This window comes from Heterocephalus glaber, unplaced genomic scaffold (genome assembly GCF_053883595.1).
Source record: "Heterocephalus glaber isolate CG9 unplaced genomic scaffold, H.glaber_assembly_v1.0 deba00001004, whole genome shotgun sequence".
Taxonomy (NCBI): Eukaryota; Metazoa; Chordata; class Mammalia; order Rodentia; family Bathyergidae; genus Heterocephalus; species Heterocephalus glaber.
In genome coordinates this window covers 8,998,437-9,016,459 of record NW_028258179.1, presented here as the reverse complement: position 1 = coordinate 9,016,459, position 18,023 = coordinate 8,998,437, and the positions used below count along the sequence as shown (strand labels likewise).

Genomic DNA, 18,023 nt, shown 5'->3' with positions numbered 1-18,023 from the left:
CACATTCTTTTGACCAAAGCATTTCAGAGTCCTCCTAGATTTGGGGGTGCAGAGCTAGGGGTGAGGGAGGACCTGCCACATTTCACTATACAGGACATAGGGACAGGGAAGGCTGCCTGTCAGATGCACTCTATCTTCAAACTGATACCATAAAACATCAAATGCTAAGCTACTCAGTGAGTTCTGTTTTCCTTGCGATAAGAAAGCTGAGCCAACTTTAGGGAGAATTCTGGAGGAATAACGAGGTCAGCTCAGGGCTCGAAGAACAGAGCCTGTGAGCTGGGGCAGGGAAAAGAGTGGGCAGCCAGGAGCGTACTGGAGCCTCACTTTCCAGGGATTACTGGGAGACAAATTTGGGACAAAGGCCAGAGCCTCCAGCTCCCAGCAGAGCGTGACAGACACACCGCGGCGTTCTCCTGGGGACAGATTGAGGGCACTTTCCGCCCGCCAGCTCCACATCTGAGGCTCCATGTCCCAAGTCCTCTGTCACAGGAGCACACCGCCTGCACTCCTCCTCCTGGTGGGACAGGCACACCAACGCCTGTCGGGGCTACTGCGTCACTCCTGCGTTGCCCACTCATGAAGAGACGCAGAGTCCGTTTTTTGCTGTCTCCAATCTGTATGAAATCCACTCACACCAGACACGGTAGATTGTTTGGATGTCTGGCCTCATCATCCTGCCGCGACCCCTTCTCCCTGAGACGTCTACGTCCTGCAGCTCACGCTGTGTCCTCAGAGGCAGGGACTCCTGATCTCAGCCGAGTGAGCTGACAGTCAGGACCATGGCGGCCAGGACCCTTGCCGGGCACGGTGCTGCCCCGCTTCTGCATCGCTCAGCTCATGGGCTCTGTGCTTCCAGCCATTGGTAGAGCTAACATTTCTCCAGAATACAACGCTACCTCGGTTCATGAATTTAATTCATTCCTTGATTCTGGCTGCCAACTGAATCAACTTTCCCCATAAAGTTCAGTGTCTGTGGATGCGGAGTTTTCGAACAGAAGCAAAATTTTGCAGAACACTTCTGTTCCTGAGCAGAACTGTTTGTGAACAGAAGCATTTGTGAAGCGAGGCACCACTCTATTCCCTAAAGTTCACGTAACTTTCTTATTGCAAGGAAAACAGAATGAGCAAAGTAACTTAGCACTTGCAGTTTCATGTTATCAGCTTGAAAATATAGTGCCTATGACACATAGCATGATAGAGCTATAAAATAACTGACTTTTCCCTAAAAGCAAGAACAAAGCGTTCAATAGTGCTGGTGTATTGTTTGGTGATGTTTGGTATTCTCTCTAAGGATTTGTACTGGATCAAGAAATTGTTAAAAAGAAACACACACGAAAAATGGATACAAACAAAAAATACACATATTTTCCACCAAAAATAAGTAATGGAGACGAAATTGTATATGTTGACTTTATCATTTCCTAGTTCAAAGTGACATTTGGTTGAGTGGATGATTTCTTACTGTGAAAATAGCTTATTACTGATTTTATTTATTTATTTATTTATTTATTTATTTATTTATTGGTACCAGGGATTGAACTCAGGACTTTGTGCTTGCGAGGCAGGCAGTGGAACCACTGAGCTAAACCCCCAGCCCCTGATTTTATTTAAATTAAAATTAAAATTTTATATGTGTTTCAGTTTGTTAATTGGTATAATTAGAATATTGTTAAATATTGTCTATTCTTTTCTCGCTTCCTTTCTGCTTTTTTTATAAGTTGAAAATAAGATGTCAAATATATTTGTAGACAATGTGTGCCTCATTTTTAATGGCTCTATATTTATATTCTGTTCAATATCCATTTGGGCAAAAATTCTAAAAGCAAATTTAACGTAGGTAATACTGTACATAATCAATAAACCTAGCACATGTGCTTTGCTAAAATAGCAAGTTCCACAGAGCTCATGGGCATTGTCTTTGTCTATTTCAAATAGCATTTGAAAGCATGGTAGAGGTAATGTTTAATTTGTTTTAACAGAAACATTCAGAATAACATTACTTCAAATACTACAACCAAACCAGTGACAACAAAACCGGTGACCACCACCACAAAACCAGCAACTGTTGTAAATCTGCCGCCTGCTAAGCCAGCTGCTGGGAACCCGGCTGCCGCAAAGCCTGTGGCTGCCCAGCCTGTGGGCACCAACACAGCCACAGGCAGACCTGGGGTGGTGGTGAAGCCAGTGGCCGCAGCAAAACCTGCAGCAGCAAAGCCAGCAGCTGTGAGACCCCCTCTCCCTCCTGCAAGGGTAGCATCCACCAAGCCAGAGGCCGCCAGGACACCAGCCAAACCAGCTGCTGCCACCAAGCCAGAGGCTCTCAGGCCACAGGCCAAACCAGCAGCCCCCAGGCCAGCTGCTGCTAATCCTGCAGGTAAGATGCCCTCCAAGCCTCCACCTGGAGGCCTGCTTAGGTAGCAGTGGAAATACAGCCACCACTCTGGGATTTGAACACATGTATGGTGCATTCTAAAGGATGCTGGCCCCGGAATGGCATTGGCTAAATGTTGCTTTTTTTTCTGCTAGAAAGCAGTCTTTCTTTTATGACTCCTCCAAGGCAGGTGAGGCTCCGGCCCCTGGCTCCTCCTTCCTCGTTGGCCCCATCCTTGGCATGGGGTGGGAGCCCTCCTCTCTTTGATATCAGCACACATGGCTCACCTCACCTAGAAACCCAGCTGTCTAAGCTAAAGAATGAGATCCTAAGTGAAAGTAGCTTTAGACCTCCTTCAGGGCATGAGAGGGAAAGAACAGGCCTGTCCTTGGCTCTCGGGCCACAAAGCATGTGTTTCTGTGCTTGGTTTCTGGAGCCAGACCCTCTCGTCCCCAGACTATGACTCAAAAAGATCGGGATGGACCCTTGGTAGTCATAAGCTTTGTTCCGCACCAAGCACCTGGCCATGGAGAAGTTGCCCTAAGCTACTGCTGTGGCACTGTCAGGGTGCTTCATCCTTGAACTAAGTCAGGGCTCAGACATCAGGCCTGGGCCTCCTCCCAAGCCTGACTTGTGTGCTCCCTCTGGCCATGAGAAAAACAATATCAGACACCAGACATAGGTGGGTTAAATGAGACCCAAGCACAATATTTTATCATTTCCTCAGAGGAGATGTTAGACGGTCACAGCTCTACAGGAAGGGGAGGGAAGGTTGTATGTACTCACGAAAAGACAGAAATTGTCTTCATTTCATGGGCCGAGAGAAAGCTCAGGTCCCTTTAAAATAATTTCATGCCATGCCCTGAAATTTCATGCCTTCATATATTTTAAGTGGCAGGGCTCATTTTACATCAATCCCTTGGCTGATTAATGTGCAGGATTTTGCATTTTCAAAGTATCTCTTTAATAGCAAGATTTTCAATAGAAAGAAAAAGGGTGGCACACACACTGTTGATGAATAATGAGGTCTTCAATTGCATGCAATCTTCACACGCATGCTGAGAGACAACAGGACCAATATTTGTCAGGAACTTGAACAAGAAACTAGTTTTGTGCCTCAGCCGAATTTCAGATCAGCTGTCTGCTGACGGTCTTCCTCCGTGTTGGGGTGGTGGTGGATGCTGTTTTTATCTCTGTTTTCTGTCTTGCAGTGAAGGTGGTGCCCGAAGTCCAGGTGTCCGAGGTCACAGAGAACAGCGCCAGACTCCGCTGGAAGAGGCCCGAGGCCCCTGGCTCTTACTTTTATGACCTCACTGTCACCTCGGCCCAGGACCAGTCCCTGGTTCTCAGGCAGAACCTCACGGTCACGGAGCGTGTCATCGGGGGCCTGCGGGCCGGACAGACATACTACGCGGCGGTTGTCTGCTACCTGAGGTCGCAGGTCCAAGCCGTGTTCCGCGGAACCTTCAGCACAAGTGAGTGTGCAGCTGGTCCCTGACCTCGGGGATGGACGGTTGGTGAGATGTAAAGGAAATGAGTCTTTGTTGAATCTATCCTGAAAGGCCCCCAAAATTCACCAGTAAAAAGAAGCACTCTGGGTGCTGTGGTTGCACCCTAGCTTTATAAAAGAATGGAACAGAAGACGGGTCCACGTGCGGTCCTGAGAAGTGGCTCCTGGGACCACAGCTGGTGACTCCTGGGGTACAGGACCGGCGGGTGCTCTGCTGCCACCACTTGTCCCTGTCCCGAGTCCAGGGAAGGAAAAGCACCAGCCGCTGCTCTTCAGCCTCCTGCACCACTCATGGGCCCTCTTCCCTCTGAGTTCTTCTGGGAGTGCAGACTCTTCAGGCCCTTAGATCTTTCTGTTTTCTTAGATGGCAGCAGACGAGCTTGTGTGGGAGGCAGGAGGATTGGGTCAGAAGATCAGGGCTTTCCTGCGCTTGCTTGTAAGCAGATGGCTCCAGTGTGCAGACTGCAACATAACCGGTGTACACGGAGACTTCAGGAATCTCTGTTTCCACGGCCCACCCCTAGATGAGATGTTCATCAGGAAAGGCAGACTTGTGCTGGTCCTCAGCCCTTTGGTTTATGATTTACCTACTGGCTACATGTGTTTTTCTTTTATAGAGAAAACTCAGCCTCCACCTCCATCGCTAGCGAGGTCAGCTTCCAGTTCAAGCATCAACCTAATGGTGAAAACTGAGCCATTGGCTTTTACCAAAACAGGTGAGTTGCAAAGATGTGAAGCCCATTTAGGGCATTAGGGCACCGAGAAGGGAGTCTTCTGGGAATTCTAAAGCTTTTGAGGTCTTGATTCTAGATCATCTGCCTGGTCTAACTGCCAGGACTTCTCTGGGGAGAATCCCAGTGGGCTCTGTGGTTGCATTCTGTGGATTCCCAGGTGGAAGTGGAGATGGACCTCTCTGTCCCCAGTCTCTGAGAGGGAATTGGGTGGGAGTCGCTGCAAGATTTAAGGCAGAACCATGCAGCTGCTGGTCACTCACCCTGAGCTCGCATTGAGACCAGAGTTGTTTGTGGTCTGCAGAGCTGGAAGCGCAGAGTTCCATCCACTCAGTGATTTACTCTAATAAGAAACTGCTTAGGAGAACAAGGGCAACCCAGAGCAGAACCACGAAATACAGAGGTTTGGACACAGCGCAGGGGTGCTCTGGGTCCAGTTCCCTGGCTTAGTCTCGTACCCTCTGCTGTGTGCCTGAGCCCTGCAGTTTGTATAGGTTTGTGCTCAGGTCTTGATCACCTGTGGTCCTGGGTGGGGGATCTGGGAGACCTGTCTGCCCTCATCCAGGGGAATCAGAGCCTGTCTTCTTCATCCTGTCAGACTGATTACTAGAGTGGTCGATATGTCTTGCTTAACAGTGTTGAGCAAAAGAGTTGATACTCACATAACAGAGATCAAAATTCCATGAGTGTTTTAGACATTGACCCCAAGGCAAAAGTTGCTGCTAACTGTGGGGAAAGTTTGTTACTTTTGCTGGGTTGGCCCCAGGCAGGAGGAGAAAGGCATCTCTGGCTATGTGCTGATTCCTGTAATTAACTGCAATAAAAGACATTGGCAGCTGCTTCTGTACTATGCTAGATTAAGAGCAGCCACGGCTATTTAATATGTAGACAAGGGCATATGTTGACTATGCATTGTCAGAAGCAATAGCACTTTATTTTTTGAGCTGTTGTGTACATATTCCTCATTTTACTCTTTCCACTATAAGTTTTTAAATGATGTTTGTCTTTCTTACCCTTTCTGCACAGTCCAGCTCTCATTTCGTTTACACTGAAATTAAAGTCCATGGTTCTGAGTGTTTTCTAACTCCACATCTTTGTTACTTTGGGGCCACTGGGGAGTAGAGGCCTTTGATTCTGTCAGTTTGTTAGACTGCTTTCTTCCCTGTGTCCCTGTAGGAGGTACCTGTGGATCTTTGTGTCTGCAGGCCCCTCAAGGGCCCACCTTCCATTTGGACCTAGGGCGTCTAGGAAGAAGGAAAACATACCGGGGCAGGAATTGTTGAACCATTGATGTTTAATAAGAGCAAACAAGTGGTCTACTTGTAGAATTTGTAACTATCTAGTTATAGTCTCCCTTAGAGACACATCTAGGAATTGGTCTATGTTGGAGAGACAGCTACCTGGTTTTCAAATACCTCTTCTTCCAATGGAAAGATGGATAGGAAATTCTTTCTTCATTGCAAATTTATGGAAATGAGCCAGAACTTCATGGTAGATTGCATAACTCAATTTAACATCTTAGGGTTGTGTAAAAGACTTGCCAAAAAATCTTAATGTGGTGATTTTTAACTCAAACTAAAAGACCAGAGGAAGGCATGTGCAGTAAGGGTTGGTTGGGGTGAAGGGAACAGAACTTGAGTCTCTACTCTTTTGATTTCTTCTCACAAGTAGTTATCTGAGTCCACATCAAAGGGCTGTAGCTGGGGCTCTGTCCTCGCCCATGGGACCTGCAGCTCCTGACTCCTCTGCTCCTAGAGGCTGCCAACCTGAGGATTGACCTCAGGGGGAGCCCCGAGGGACATAGCAGCTTTCCCTCGGATGTGGTCGGGTGGCTGGGTGCTGACCCCCAAGGCCGATGTGTGTGACTGTCCCCACTCACCGGCTAACTTCACTCCTCACAGTGTGGGAAATGGGAAGCTTTTAGGACATTTTGCTTCATTGAGAGAAAACCACGTGGAGTAACCGCCAGGCAGCGAAATCCAGGGATTTTTTGGTTCTCTTATGTGTAGTCCTGATGAATAAGAACATCTAAACACAGCTTAGTTAATGTAAACAGTGCCAGCTTGGGACACGAGTCGGGTAGGCTGTTCTGCTCTTTTCACACGGAGTTGGAAGTCTCAGAATGAGGGAAGTGGTTTCCCCGAGACCTTTAACACGAAGCTCCGGTGGTGAGGAGAGACAGGGTTTGCAGATGGGCATGCGTCTCTGCCAAAGCTGCTGGACCTCCGACAGAGATGAGGCTAGGACCTGTCCCCTTCACCCTGGAGGGTTTCACATGGCCCAGAGAAGGGGCTTCCTCACAGGGCTCAGTGAACACTGCCAAGCCCTCATTTACAGGGCATTTTCCACAGCTCTTTTTGGATTAAATTAATTGGATATTTACTTCAAAATGTTCAAAATTCAAAATGGGTAACAAAAGAGGAGGACGATAAAGAGTCATCTTTCCCTTTCTCTCCCAGCCTCTTTTATTCCCTTCTCCTCCTCTTCTTTGTCACCTTAATATATTTTCTTCGGGAGGGGTTAAAATATTTTAACAATATTTATTTTCTTAGAGATAGAAAGAGGAGTGACAACTAATAACATCAAACTATTTCTTAAATAACTTCAAAGTATAGTAACTGCATTCTTAGTTGAGTGTATATTTTGCATCCAAATATCAATGAACATAATCAGCACTAATTGCTTTGAAGATGTATTTTCTAGAGAAAAGTTTCTCCTGGAAAGAGAAACTGGTTTACACTGCAATTCTGAGCTAAGGCTGATGACCGCTTTTCCTCCTTCCTATCTTCTAGGCTGCCATTAGCATCTCAAGAATAAATAAAGAGGAGAAAGTTAGTGAACACACAGCCAAACCCTGCAGGGTTGTGCCTGAAGGGGCCACCTCATTTTACAGGGTAAACACAAACAACTATGGTGCCCTAAACCTCAGTGCTCCAGGGGAAAATCCAGGTTAATCTCAGGGAGGCCTGGACAGCTGCCTGTGTGCTGCAGGACGTGGTAGTCATTTTTGCTTCAGCAAGGCTTTGTTAGCACCTGCACGTGTAGCTTAGGAGGTGCCCCCAAAACGGTGGGTGTCGGAAGTCAGGATGATGTGGGCTTAAACCTGGAAGGCTTCATGAGAAGAGATACTCACCCATTTCCACGCTTTGCAAAGACTTTTGTCTTTGGATAGTGTAGGGTGTCATGAAGACATTTGTCTCCATTTTCCAAATGTTTACTTCTGCACTGGTAGCATCCTTTGATTCCTTTGGTGAAATTCTCTCGTCTTCTAAGTTCCTGACAGCGAGGCATTCCCTCAGCCAAGAGCATGTTTGAGAGAAAAGAGGTGATTTTTGTAAGTGGTCCTCATTTCATTATGGCTTCCTTGGGTCTTCAAAGGTTCTTGATGGGGCTGTGGGACTCTGCAAGGGTCTTCAGGGAAAGACGTCATAGTTGGAGCTATCCGCCCTCCCTGCCCTCTGTCAACCAGGCTCCTGTGAGGCCGGGTCTTTCCCCAGTGCCTTGGAGTCCCGTATGCACGACCAACCCCAGCTCTGATTACCAACTGAGCACCCAGGTTTCCCCTTCGTTTTTGCTGCCAGTCAGAACTGCAGCTGCCCACCTTCTCTGCAGCCAGGCACAACCAGCCTGTGGGTTTCAGGGGGCAGGGCCAGCAGCTCTTCCTGGGGAGCTGGAAGATTCGGCCAGCAACCCTCTCGCTCATGCACACACACAGGCTTATCTGCCCCAGATAGCATTCTGTTGAAAAAAGGCTCAGGGCTTCCAAACTTTCAGATAACAGCCCACATCTGTGCCTCTCTTTCCTGGCACAGCCTGGGCTTGGCCAGAAAGCTCTGTAAACAGAAGCCCCTGTGTGTAGACTGTGAAGTCAGAAATACACATCCTAACAGAGTCTTCCTGCCAGACCGGGGGTGCTTCTCAGCGTCCCTGAGAGCTTGCAGTAGGGGATTTTGCTGTCGTGACTTTCATTTACCCAGTGACTGTTTTTGTTTGTAGTTGTAAAACTTGGCTGGCGAGGAAGGCACTCAGGTCGGCACACACGTGCACATGCGCACACACACACATCCATAAGGGTGTCTGTTTCTGCTTTACCTTTACCTTTCAGTCTACCTGGCGTGTTATGAAGGGTACAGCCTTATTTTCAAATTATACTTTGAAGGAATTTACTGTCATTTTGCCAAGGAGCAAAAATAAATAAAAAGCTCCAGAGTGTCCAAATTCAGCCTCTTTCTCCTCTGCTGATGTAACTTGGAAGAAACTGGGGAGTAGATGGCCCTGTGTTTGGAAAGAGGACAGGAGTTGACTTCATTTTCAGGGATCTGAAATAATGACAGCCACCATTCAGGGTTCTGAGTGTAATTTATGAAGGCCTTTCATAGACAGGATTTTATGGATGCCTCACAAAGTCAGAGTGATGATAGTGTCCTGCGTCAGTGAGGAAACCAAGGCTCAGGAGAGGGGCTTTCTGCCAGGACTCGCTCTGTCCGTGATCAGACCGTAGCCCCGGAGCCGGAGCAGCCTGCAGAGTCTACTTGATGCACTCCTTCTCCCCTTGTGACTGCAGATATCTGTAAGCTGCCCAAAGACGACGGGACGTGCAGGGAATTTAAGCTGAAGTGGTTCTACGACGCGAAGACAGAGAGCTGTGCGAGGTTCTGGTATGGAGGCTGTGGTGGGAACGAAAACAGATTTGACTCCCAGCAGGAATGTGAAAAGGTTTGCGCTTCTGGTGAGTGGTGGTTCCTTGTGTTTATGGCCATTGCAAACAAGATAAGAAATCCAGGCCAACAGTTCACCCTTGAAAAATATTTGAATCACAACCACCACAATACATTTGAAAAAGATCGATTACATCTGCAGATGAGGAAGATACTCAAACAAAACACACAAAAAAGATAACATTTCACAAAAAATCACATGCAATTAGTGCTTTGAATCATCCTTTTGTTTCCTAAACACACATTAATGAAGAAACACATGGCCAACTACTTGTTACCCGTCAGAAATGCTACCAAGCTCTGATTATTCATAAAATCTTGTAGCAAATATGAGTGCTAGAAAAAAATAATATGATGGTCAATGATAGAGCATGAAAGAGAAACGCTTGCATATATTCATCTCTAGATAGTTTTGCTCCCTGTAAGTGATACTGCTGCTCCTGGGGCCTCCGGTACCTCTGTGGCGTTGGGCAACTCCATGGGTAACAGAATGAAAGCTGCTCGGTCCAGGGCCTGTGGGTGGCGCCAGGGGGAATGCAGTTTGCCTGGAGCTGGGAGATCACAGGGCTGGGGGCGCTCGGGCTGCCCAGAGCCCAAGCCCAGGCCTCACGGGAGCCGGCGACGGTGATGAGCGGAGAGGGATGGAGTGCAGACCAGAGGCGGGGTCAGCACTGTGCACATGCTGCTCTTTACGCTCAGTAACGTGGCTGTTTCCTCTCCTCTCCTCTGCTCTCCTCCCTCCAGGCTCATTGCTCCCCAAACCCGGAGTCGTCAATGTGATGGGAACCTAGGCGTGGCTGGCCCAACACATACCTCTGGGAGAAGAAGGAGGCAGCCATTTGCAACTCTTCATCTTTGAATCTGTAGAAGGTCCGGGGAGATTCCCTGGCTCTGTGCCATTTTGTGCTTCAATTGACACCCGGACCCAGAGGAAGTCTTCTTCCGCACGACCTATCAATTTGGTGCTAAGCGTGTCTGTGGGCCCCTCGCTCTGTCTCCAGGCAGTTATCCCGTATACTTTGAGTGTTGTGGGATAGTTAGCCACTCCGGTGTGGATGTGAACACCCCCGTAAGCTCCAGGCTGTCTGGAGTTTCTATTTTGCCTTTCCCGGGCAATGCCCTGATGTCCAGCTGCTCTGTATACTTTCGCTTGGTTCATCCCCCCTTAGTTAAGCACGACTTTAGATGGAGAAACAAGAGTCTGCACTTTCATTCCCCCACCCCAATTTCCTGGATGAGACGTTGGGCTAATTTTCTTTTTCTAAATCCTCTAACAAAGGATCTAGTTAGGAGGAAGCAACATCCCTCGACCTGTGTGCACTGTTGGGACCAATGCCTTAATTAAAGAATTCAAAGAAAGCCGTAAGAGAGAATATTTTTGGCATTCCTCTAATTTTTTTTTAGTGAAGGGGATGGGGTTTAATTTTAATTATAAAATTTTGAGGAAATTTATACAAAGAAACTTTTTAATAAAGTATGTTGGAAAGTGGCCTGGGTTTGGCCTTCTTGGTGGTCTTGTTTCCATAGAACCAATGGGCTGGGTGGTGGCCGAGCCCTGGCCACTGGTCCTGGCATTGCCCTAGGTCCTAGCGCTGCCCTGTGGCTTCAGTGGAGGGGCAGAAGTCTCCGTGGGACAGGTGCCCAGAGCTCTGTGGGGCCTGGCACCCGTCTGAAGGTGGTCCAGCCTCCTGTGCCAGTATCCCGCAACCCCAGGACCAGCAGAGCCCTGGAGCCCTTCGTGTCCCATGAGCAGGGCTGGCCTCCACTCTCGCCCCAGCCCCAGAGCCCAGCCTCCCTCTCTGTCCCCCTCTACAGTGATTTTTTTTGCCTAGAATTTAGCTTGTTCCCAGCTCACAATGGCTCAGGGATGTAAGAGTCCTCCTGGGCTCCTCACCCCTTTGACCTCTGCTCATGCCTACCCCCTCTCCATCTTTGAAGACTAATTTTGAAGGCTGAAGCCAGCACAGTGGGCCCATAGAGGGCTGAGCAGTGGTCCTGAATGGCCCTTCGCATGGTCTTTGAAGAGCTAAGGGACTTCCTCAGCACACCCATCTCAGCACCACATAGGCCCAGTGCCCAGGTCTGCTGGCTGGGGGCTCCCTCAGGCTGAGCACATGCAGGCCAAGCTCATCCCAGTGGAGCAAAGGGACGTTTGTAGTGGGACCAACGAGGGAGCCTCGCGGGTGCATCTGACCACGTGGAAGACGGAAGTGGTGTCTACGAGGCTGCAGGGTTGGGACGAAGTGCCACGAACTGGGTGGTGTAAAGCAACAGCAATGTACGCACTTACAGATTTCAAGGCTGTGTCCCCCACAAGGAACCCTTCCTCGTCTCTGCCTACCTTCTGGTGGTGGCCACCCTCTCGGCCTTCTTTGGCTTGCACTGTCTGCAATCCCGCACCTTCTCCCTATATCTTGTTCTCCATGTCCTATCTTCTCTTGAGGACACCGGTCATATTGGATGAAATCTTAGTTTATGACAGTGGGCAGAGGCGGGCTGCATGGAGCTGGGACGGCCAGCCAGGGGTGTGGGCTCTGAGACGTGCAGTGGGCCGAGCACACTGAGCAGGTTCGGGGCACTGAGATGATCAGAGAATAGAGACATGCAGGGTCTGGGCAACGTGGCTCCATGGGAACCATGTCTGGTGCCCATGGGAGGGGTGTGGCAGAGATCCAGGGGTGAAGATTGCCCTTCAAAACCAGAGGGAGAACCAAGAATGTGGACAGAGTGGCTTTGTGGAACTGGGACCAGGGGCATGACAAAGCTCTTCGCTATGGCTTCAAGTCTCCAGGGGAAACAGAGGCAGGCAGGAGCAGGAGCTTGGGGTCCAGCACGGGGTTGGGCAGTGTGGTTCTTGCTTTTGCTAGCAGGAAATGAGGACTTCCTGGGGGATGAGGTGGATTGCAAGTAGACTCAAATGCCCACATGGGGCTTTTGGCTATGGCACTAAGTGACACTGGTCTTCCTAGTGGGATGATTTTTCTCCAGTGGCTTTGGTGCAGACCCAAGGAAAGCAGCAGACAGTGATGGCTCTTGTATCCCAGGGTGGGACTCTGCGGTGGTGGAGGTGGTGATGGGAGATTCCAGGTACTGGTGCCTTATGGTTTAGGATGTGACCTGGACAGGAGTGGCTGACTTGGAGAATAGGGATAGTTGTTATGAGGGAGAAGGGCCCAGCACTGCGAGGGTACAGCTGAGTGGATTGTCTTTATGAAGACTGAGGCCACAGGAGAGGGTAGATGGTAAAGAAGGGACATAGGGAGGTGGTAGATGAGAAGTAGTGGATGGGGCTGTCCTGGATGGCAGGAGTTTCAAGATCCTAGTGAGTTTGAAGGAGAAGGACAGGAGATGCTTGGAGACAGAAATGGGATAAAGAAGGCACCCATGCCCATGCTTGATCTTTTGGTATGAGGTGGCATGACAGAGCACACGGCTGTGCTGAAGAGGGCCACGGAGCCCATCCTGATGGTTGGGGTTGGGTAGGGACAGGCTGTGAGACAGGGTAACACAAGTTCTCCCCAGAAATGGCCCCAGGTTTAACATCTTCCTCACTCCCTGTAGGGCCACTGTAGACTGGCATCTGGTCACTTCCTATCTGACCTTCACCACTATCCAGCACCTTGTGCCACATAGTCTGCGGTTGCCATCTGCATGTCCCCTGTAACTGCTGCTGTCCCTCCTTCAGGCCCTCTGCTCTAAGCATCTTCCTCCTGAGTGGCGCCTGTTCCTGGGAGTATTCAGGGGATGGCATCCCAGCTCTAAGAGGGGCTTAACTGCTACTGAAGGAAGAGGTCTTCCTGCTACTTCCTCCTCAGGGTAGAATGGTGCTGTCCTTACATGTTTTTGGTCACTTTACTTGATGTGAATCAGGAACCAATTTTATATTCCAGACTAGACTGATGAAAATGATGGAAAGGCTGAGGCTAAACCAGCTTCATTTCACTCAGGTACGAGTGTTTACCTGTGCTCAGCCTCCCTTCTTGCCCCTTACCCTCTGTGAAGGAAGGCAAGGCAACCTCACATGCCATTACGACTCTGCTTCTGCCACATATTTGTGACAAATGGACATCTTGCTGAAGGCGTGTGAAGAAAAAGGAGAAAAGTCACCACACGCTGTAGGATTTGCATCCATGCATTTGCTCTTTAACAGGTTTCCTCATCCCCAGAGTCCCTCTCCTCCAATAACTAGCTCAAATCTCCCTCTCTTCTTCCTTCATCCAGCTGGTCCCTATCTCCTTCCCCACAAACTGTTCTGGCTGACCCTGGGCTTGGGTTCTTCACTTGGGATAAAGTCCCCGAGAGATGGTAGGTGGTGGCCATTTTGCTTCCTGGCAGCCATTTTGCTTCCTGGCAGCCATCTTGTCCCTTGCTTCTTCTTGCTTCTCGCATGATGCACATGGAATTTGCTCACCCTATTAGATTTTTAAAATTAAGCTTTGCATCCAAGAATATATATTTTTGAAGTACTTTATATTCAATTTAAGACATGTATGTATGTGTACTGATTGATGAGTTTCCCCACATGAATTTGCTTATGCAGCCATTACCTTACTCAAGATGGGTGACATTTCCCATTTGGCAGATGTATAAAGAACATTTAAAGATTTCATCACTTTTCTCCCAGTAAATTTACACATAGATATTTTACCCTAAAGAAACAACTGGAAATTCAGTATGGCATTACTTGGAATGACAAAATTGAGACTGGCAGCGGCACCACTGAGCTAAATCCTCGGCCCATTACAAAAATGAATTAGAGATCAAAAAAATGGCCAAGAGGTGCCTCCTTAAATATATCAGGTTTCATCCAGAAAAGAGTAAAGTAAGTTGACATCAGATATGCCATAGTGGTGATAAATGGTCCACACAATTACTCAGCCAATATTTACAATAAAATGTTTTAAAAGATAGACATCTACATATTTAATACAGCAATAACAAATATAAGTGCACCTCCCCAATATATGGTTTTCTTTTGCAAAGAAAAATCCTAAGAGAAAATACAAAAAATTTAATCAGTGGCTATTTCTTTTATTATTATTATTATTATTATTATTACAAGAGGCTATTTCTGGTGTAGTGATTTAAATGTTTCTGGATTTAATTTTTCTTTTACCATAAATGTGTTACCTTTACCAACCAGTTATTGTAGACAGGAAACATTTTCATGTGCAAATTACACTACTTGTAAATTTAAGTTGCTCTAGAATCTGTGCAGAATGGATATACTTAACCATTCATTCGTTCATCATTCATCATTCATCCCTTATTGCACAGCATAGCAGTCATGAGAGGGCCCTGAAAAGGAAGTCCTAATGGAACTGAGCTACTCGGGAGAACCCGATAGACAGAGGCACACCTTTAAAGTGGGGCAGGCCCCCGTGCTGGGGACGATAGCAACCACAGAGGCCTTCCCTGCTCCCACCATTTCTTCTCTGCTTCAGGAGTGAGCACTTGGGGGTCCCCGGGTAGGGAAACCTGTGTCAGTGTGGTCAGCCCTCTGTCCCCACCCCAGTACTCAGATGGTGCAGAGCACAGGCTGCCAGAGGGAGTTGTGGCCCTGGAATCCCACTGGCTCTGCCCTCCTCCAGATGCCCACCTGGGCTGCCCTTGCCAACAGTACCCCCTCCCCCATGCATGACCCCTCTCCAAAAGTACCAATACCTGGTACCAGCTTTGAAGTGGGGTACAGGGCACATCACAGGCTTAGCCCCCCAGACTTTTGACTTCGCCTGATGATCCCACGTCCTTGCAATTCTGTTTTGTTCTAAAGTACAATGAGTGGGCAATATTAATCCCTTCAGCATATGCTGGATGCATCCTATGTACCACCCTGGGCTTTTGGGGTACATCAGTGGATGAATGGGCCCTGGATCCCCATCCCTGAGGAGGAGACAGACAAAATGCCACGAACAGGACACATGAGCAAATGACAAGCTGCTCTGGGAGGTGACAATGTCTGTGGGGAGCAGGAACCAGGGCAAGGGTCGGTGCAGTGGGGCAGTTACTGCCCTGCCACCAGATCTCGGGAGGCATCACTACAGGCCCCACAGAGAAGGCCACTGTGACCCAGCACCTACAGAAGGCCAGGAAGCAGCCAGGTGGAAATCTGGAGGGGGAGTGGTATGGGCAGAGGGGATCTCAACAGCGAGGAGACTTAATGGAGGATGAAGCCAGAGCTGTTCTGCAGGCTAGCCAGGGTCTGGATCGTGTGGCAGGCTGGCTGTGCTTAGTGGAAGGGTCGTGGTCAGTGGCTTATGCAAGAGGATGAGTGTGATCTGCAGAGAGCTCTCGAGGGTCCCAGCTGCTGGGTGGACAAGACGCCAGGATGGCTGGGCAGAGACAGGGATGCCCATGAGGCTATTGCCAAGACGCAGGGAGCCCTGGGTGACAGCAGAGGAGATGCTGCAGGGTGGGGTACATTTTGGTCCAGCATATGCAACAATTGATATCATTTTGATGTTTGGCTCAGTTTTTCATATTTATTCCCTCAAAGCAAATAGACCCAAAGCCTTTGTCAGATCATCTGTCCCAGTTTAGGGCTCGGCAGAGTGCAGTCTGAGCTTGGTACTCCTGGCCCTGACAGCTTTCCAGGACCCATCCTTTGCCAGATCACGTGCAGGACTCTGTCCTTCCCCGACCTCTGGCGGGTCCCTGACCCTGATGTCCACCCAGCTCTCTCTGGGCAGCCTGGCCTTGTGGGAGGGGGCCTTGCCAATAAAGAATCTGTGTTCTGGAGTTTGTAAGAAACAAACTTCCACTGAGCCGAGGCAGTGAGGTGTTGGGTTGTTCTAGCAGCTATGTGACCTTGGTGAACATGAGTCACCTACACCCAGTGGTACTGGAGTCAGGCACAAACCAGGTGGTTCACGCAGTCATTAGCCTGGTTTTACAGATGACCAAACAGAGGGCTGAGGTGGCCAGTTACGCAGCCCTGACCTTGTTTGCAAGTCTTCATGACCCAGTAGTTCTCTCTCATCTCCAAAGCTTTGCTGGCTCTCTCCAGAGTCGTCCAGCTGCTTTCTGGAGGTTAGCTCTGAAATGCATGTGTCTTCTCCCAGAACCAAGCCTGCAGGACCAGACCCTCCTGGGCTTTCTGGTCCTCTCTTGGGACGGAAGTCTCTGTCATCCCTACCCTTCCACTGCAATCTCTTCCATTCCATTCCATTACCCTGTGCTGCTCTGGCCTCCGGGAGGCCTGGGGAGGCTGGATGTGCGGGCTGTGTCTCGAACTTCTGCAGAGCATGGGTTGGGCAGCAGCCAGTCATGGGGTCACCTGCATGACTTAAACTTGGAGCACCATTTTGTCCTTCATCAGCACCTTTGCTAGGGTTTTGCACTTTTTATTCTTCTCCACAGTTTTCCACAGAGCTAAAAGGAAATCACTGCCCATGTGACAGCGTGTCAGCCTTTGTATAAGCAGTGAATATTAGGACCCTTTGAGATCTATGTGAAACTCTCTCTCCACAGTGATCCACGTGGGGATGGTTTCCATCTTCCTGCCAAGTTGCCCTGGTGAGGTGTCCAGCTGGGCCAGGCCCCACCTCCCAGGGTGCAGCCCCTGAGGAAGCAGGGGCAGCCGGTGGTGCCGGGCTGTAGAGCCACAGTCCAGGCCCGGTGCTCTGCTCTTCCCTCCGCTGGCTGCTGGCCTGAGCTCTGGTGCTGGCCGTATCTTTGCCCTCCTCTGGAGCTCAACGCTGTCTGGGAGCTGCCCACAGGATCTGGGTTCCCGGGGGCTTCCGTTTTGCTTGGAATCACATGTAAGACCTGGACTGCCCTTCAGAGGTCCCAAGGCCCCAGGTGGAGCCAGTTCGGGGATCCCTACTCATGTTATTTCCAATTCTCTGACACACACGGTGGACATGAAATTGCTGAAAAGAAAAATACCGAAGTAGTATTTTATTTTATTTTGGTCCATGTTCATAGTGCATGATGATCACATTCACTGGGAGGCGTTGACACCTGGACATCACACACCTTAATTCTTTTTATTTCCCCTCTCCCTCCTTTCTCCCTCCCTCCATCTCTTACATGAAGAACCCAAAGTACAAATAATTTAATAGAGCAAAATAAAAGATACACAATGGGAAACCACTGGGCGATAGGTCTCTGGCAAATGGGAAGGGCCTGACAGAAGAAGCAGTGTTCACTTTGCAGTTGGAGCCAGAAAACGTGGGTGTAGGCGGCGGGCAGCGACCGTGAGAGGGAGGGCTCCATGTGCAAGGAGGGGTCTTCCAAGTCACCCTCAGCCCGGAGAATCCTGGCGTCCTCGGCCTTCGGGCAGGGTTGTCTGGGAAAACCTTCACACTGCAGTTGTAAAGCGCTGTCTGGGAGAAAGTGTTTGGGCATCTGCAGAGGGAGTCAGACCCACAGGTCTGATTTCAGGAGAATGATGGGTTTCCTGTATTTGCACGAATTTTCCAGGAGACGTTGGAAATAAGCAGTGTAATAAAGTGAAACTGGTGGAGCCTACACACTCAGGGAAGACTGTTTCTGTTTCTGAACATTCAAATGAGAGCAATTGCACTTGATAAGAATTCTAGTTTGGGAAATTGACTGGTAGTTTGTAGATCAGCTTGGGTGGGTGGGGGTGGCCCCCAAAGTGGACCCATACTTCTCAAGAAAGGGAAGTGAGAAAGTCAGCAGGTCACCAGTGAGCACCTAGGGCCCAGTCACAGTGGGGAACCAGT

General features: G+C 49.1%; 1 protein-coding gene across 1 annotated transcript in view; it reads left to right on the top strand.

The window, feature by feature from the left end:
- Col6a3 (collagen type VI alpha 3 chain) overlaps positions 1-10,822 on the top strand; it is a 77,387-nt gene extending 66,565 nt beyond the window's left edge. The window contains exons 39-43 of the mRNA XM_013066965.3: positions 1,983-2,377; positions 3,586-3,849; positions 4,502-4,600; positions 9,180-9,344; positions 10,078-10,822. Coding sequence (XP_012922419.2) covers positions 1,983-2,377; positions 3,586-3,849; positions 4,502-4,600; positions 9,180-9,344; positions 10,078-10,124 — 970 coding nt within the window. The 3' untranslated portion in view covers positions 10,125-10,822. The remainder of the gene's footprint in view (positions 1-1,982; positions 2,378-3,585; positions 3,850-4,501; positions 4,601-9,179; positions 9,345-10,077) is intronic.
- Positions 10,823-18,023: the final 7,201 nt, after the last annotated feature.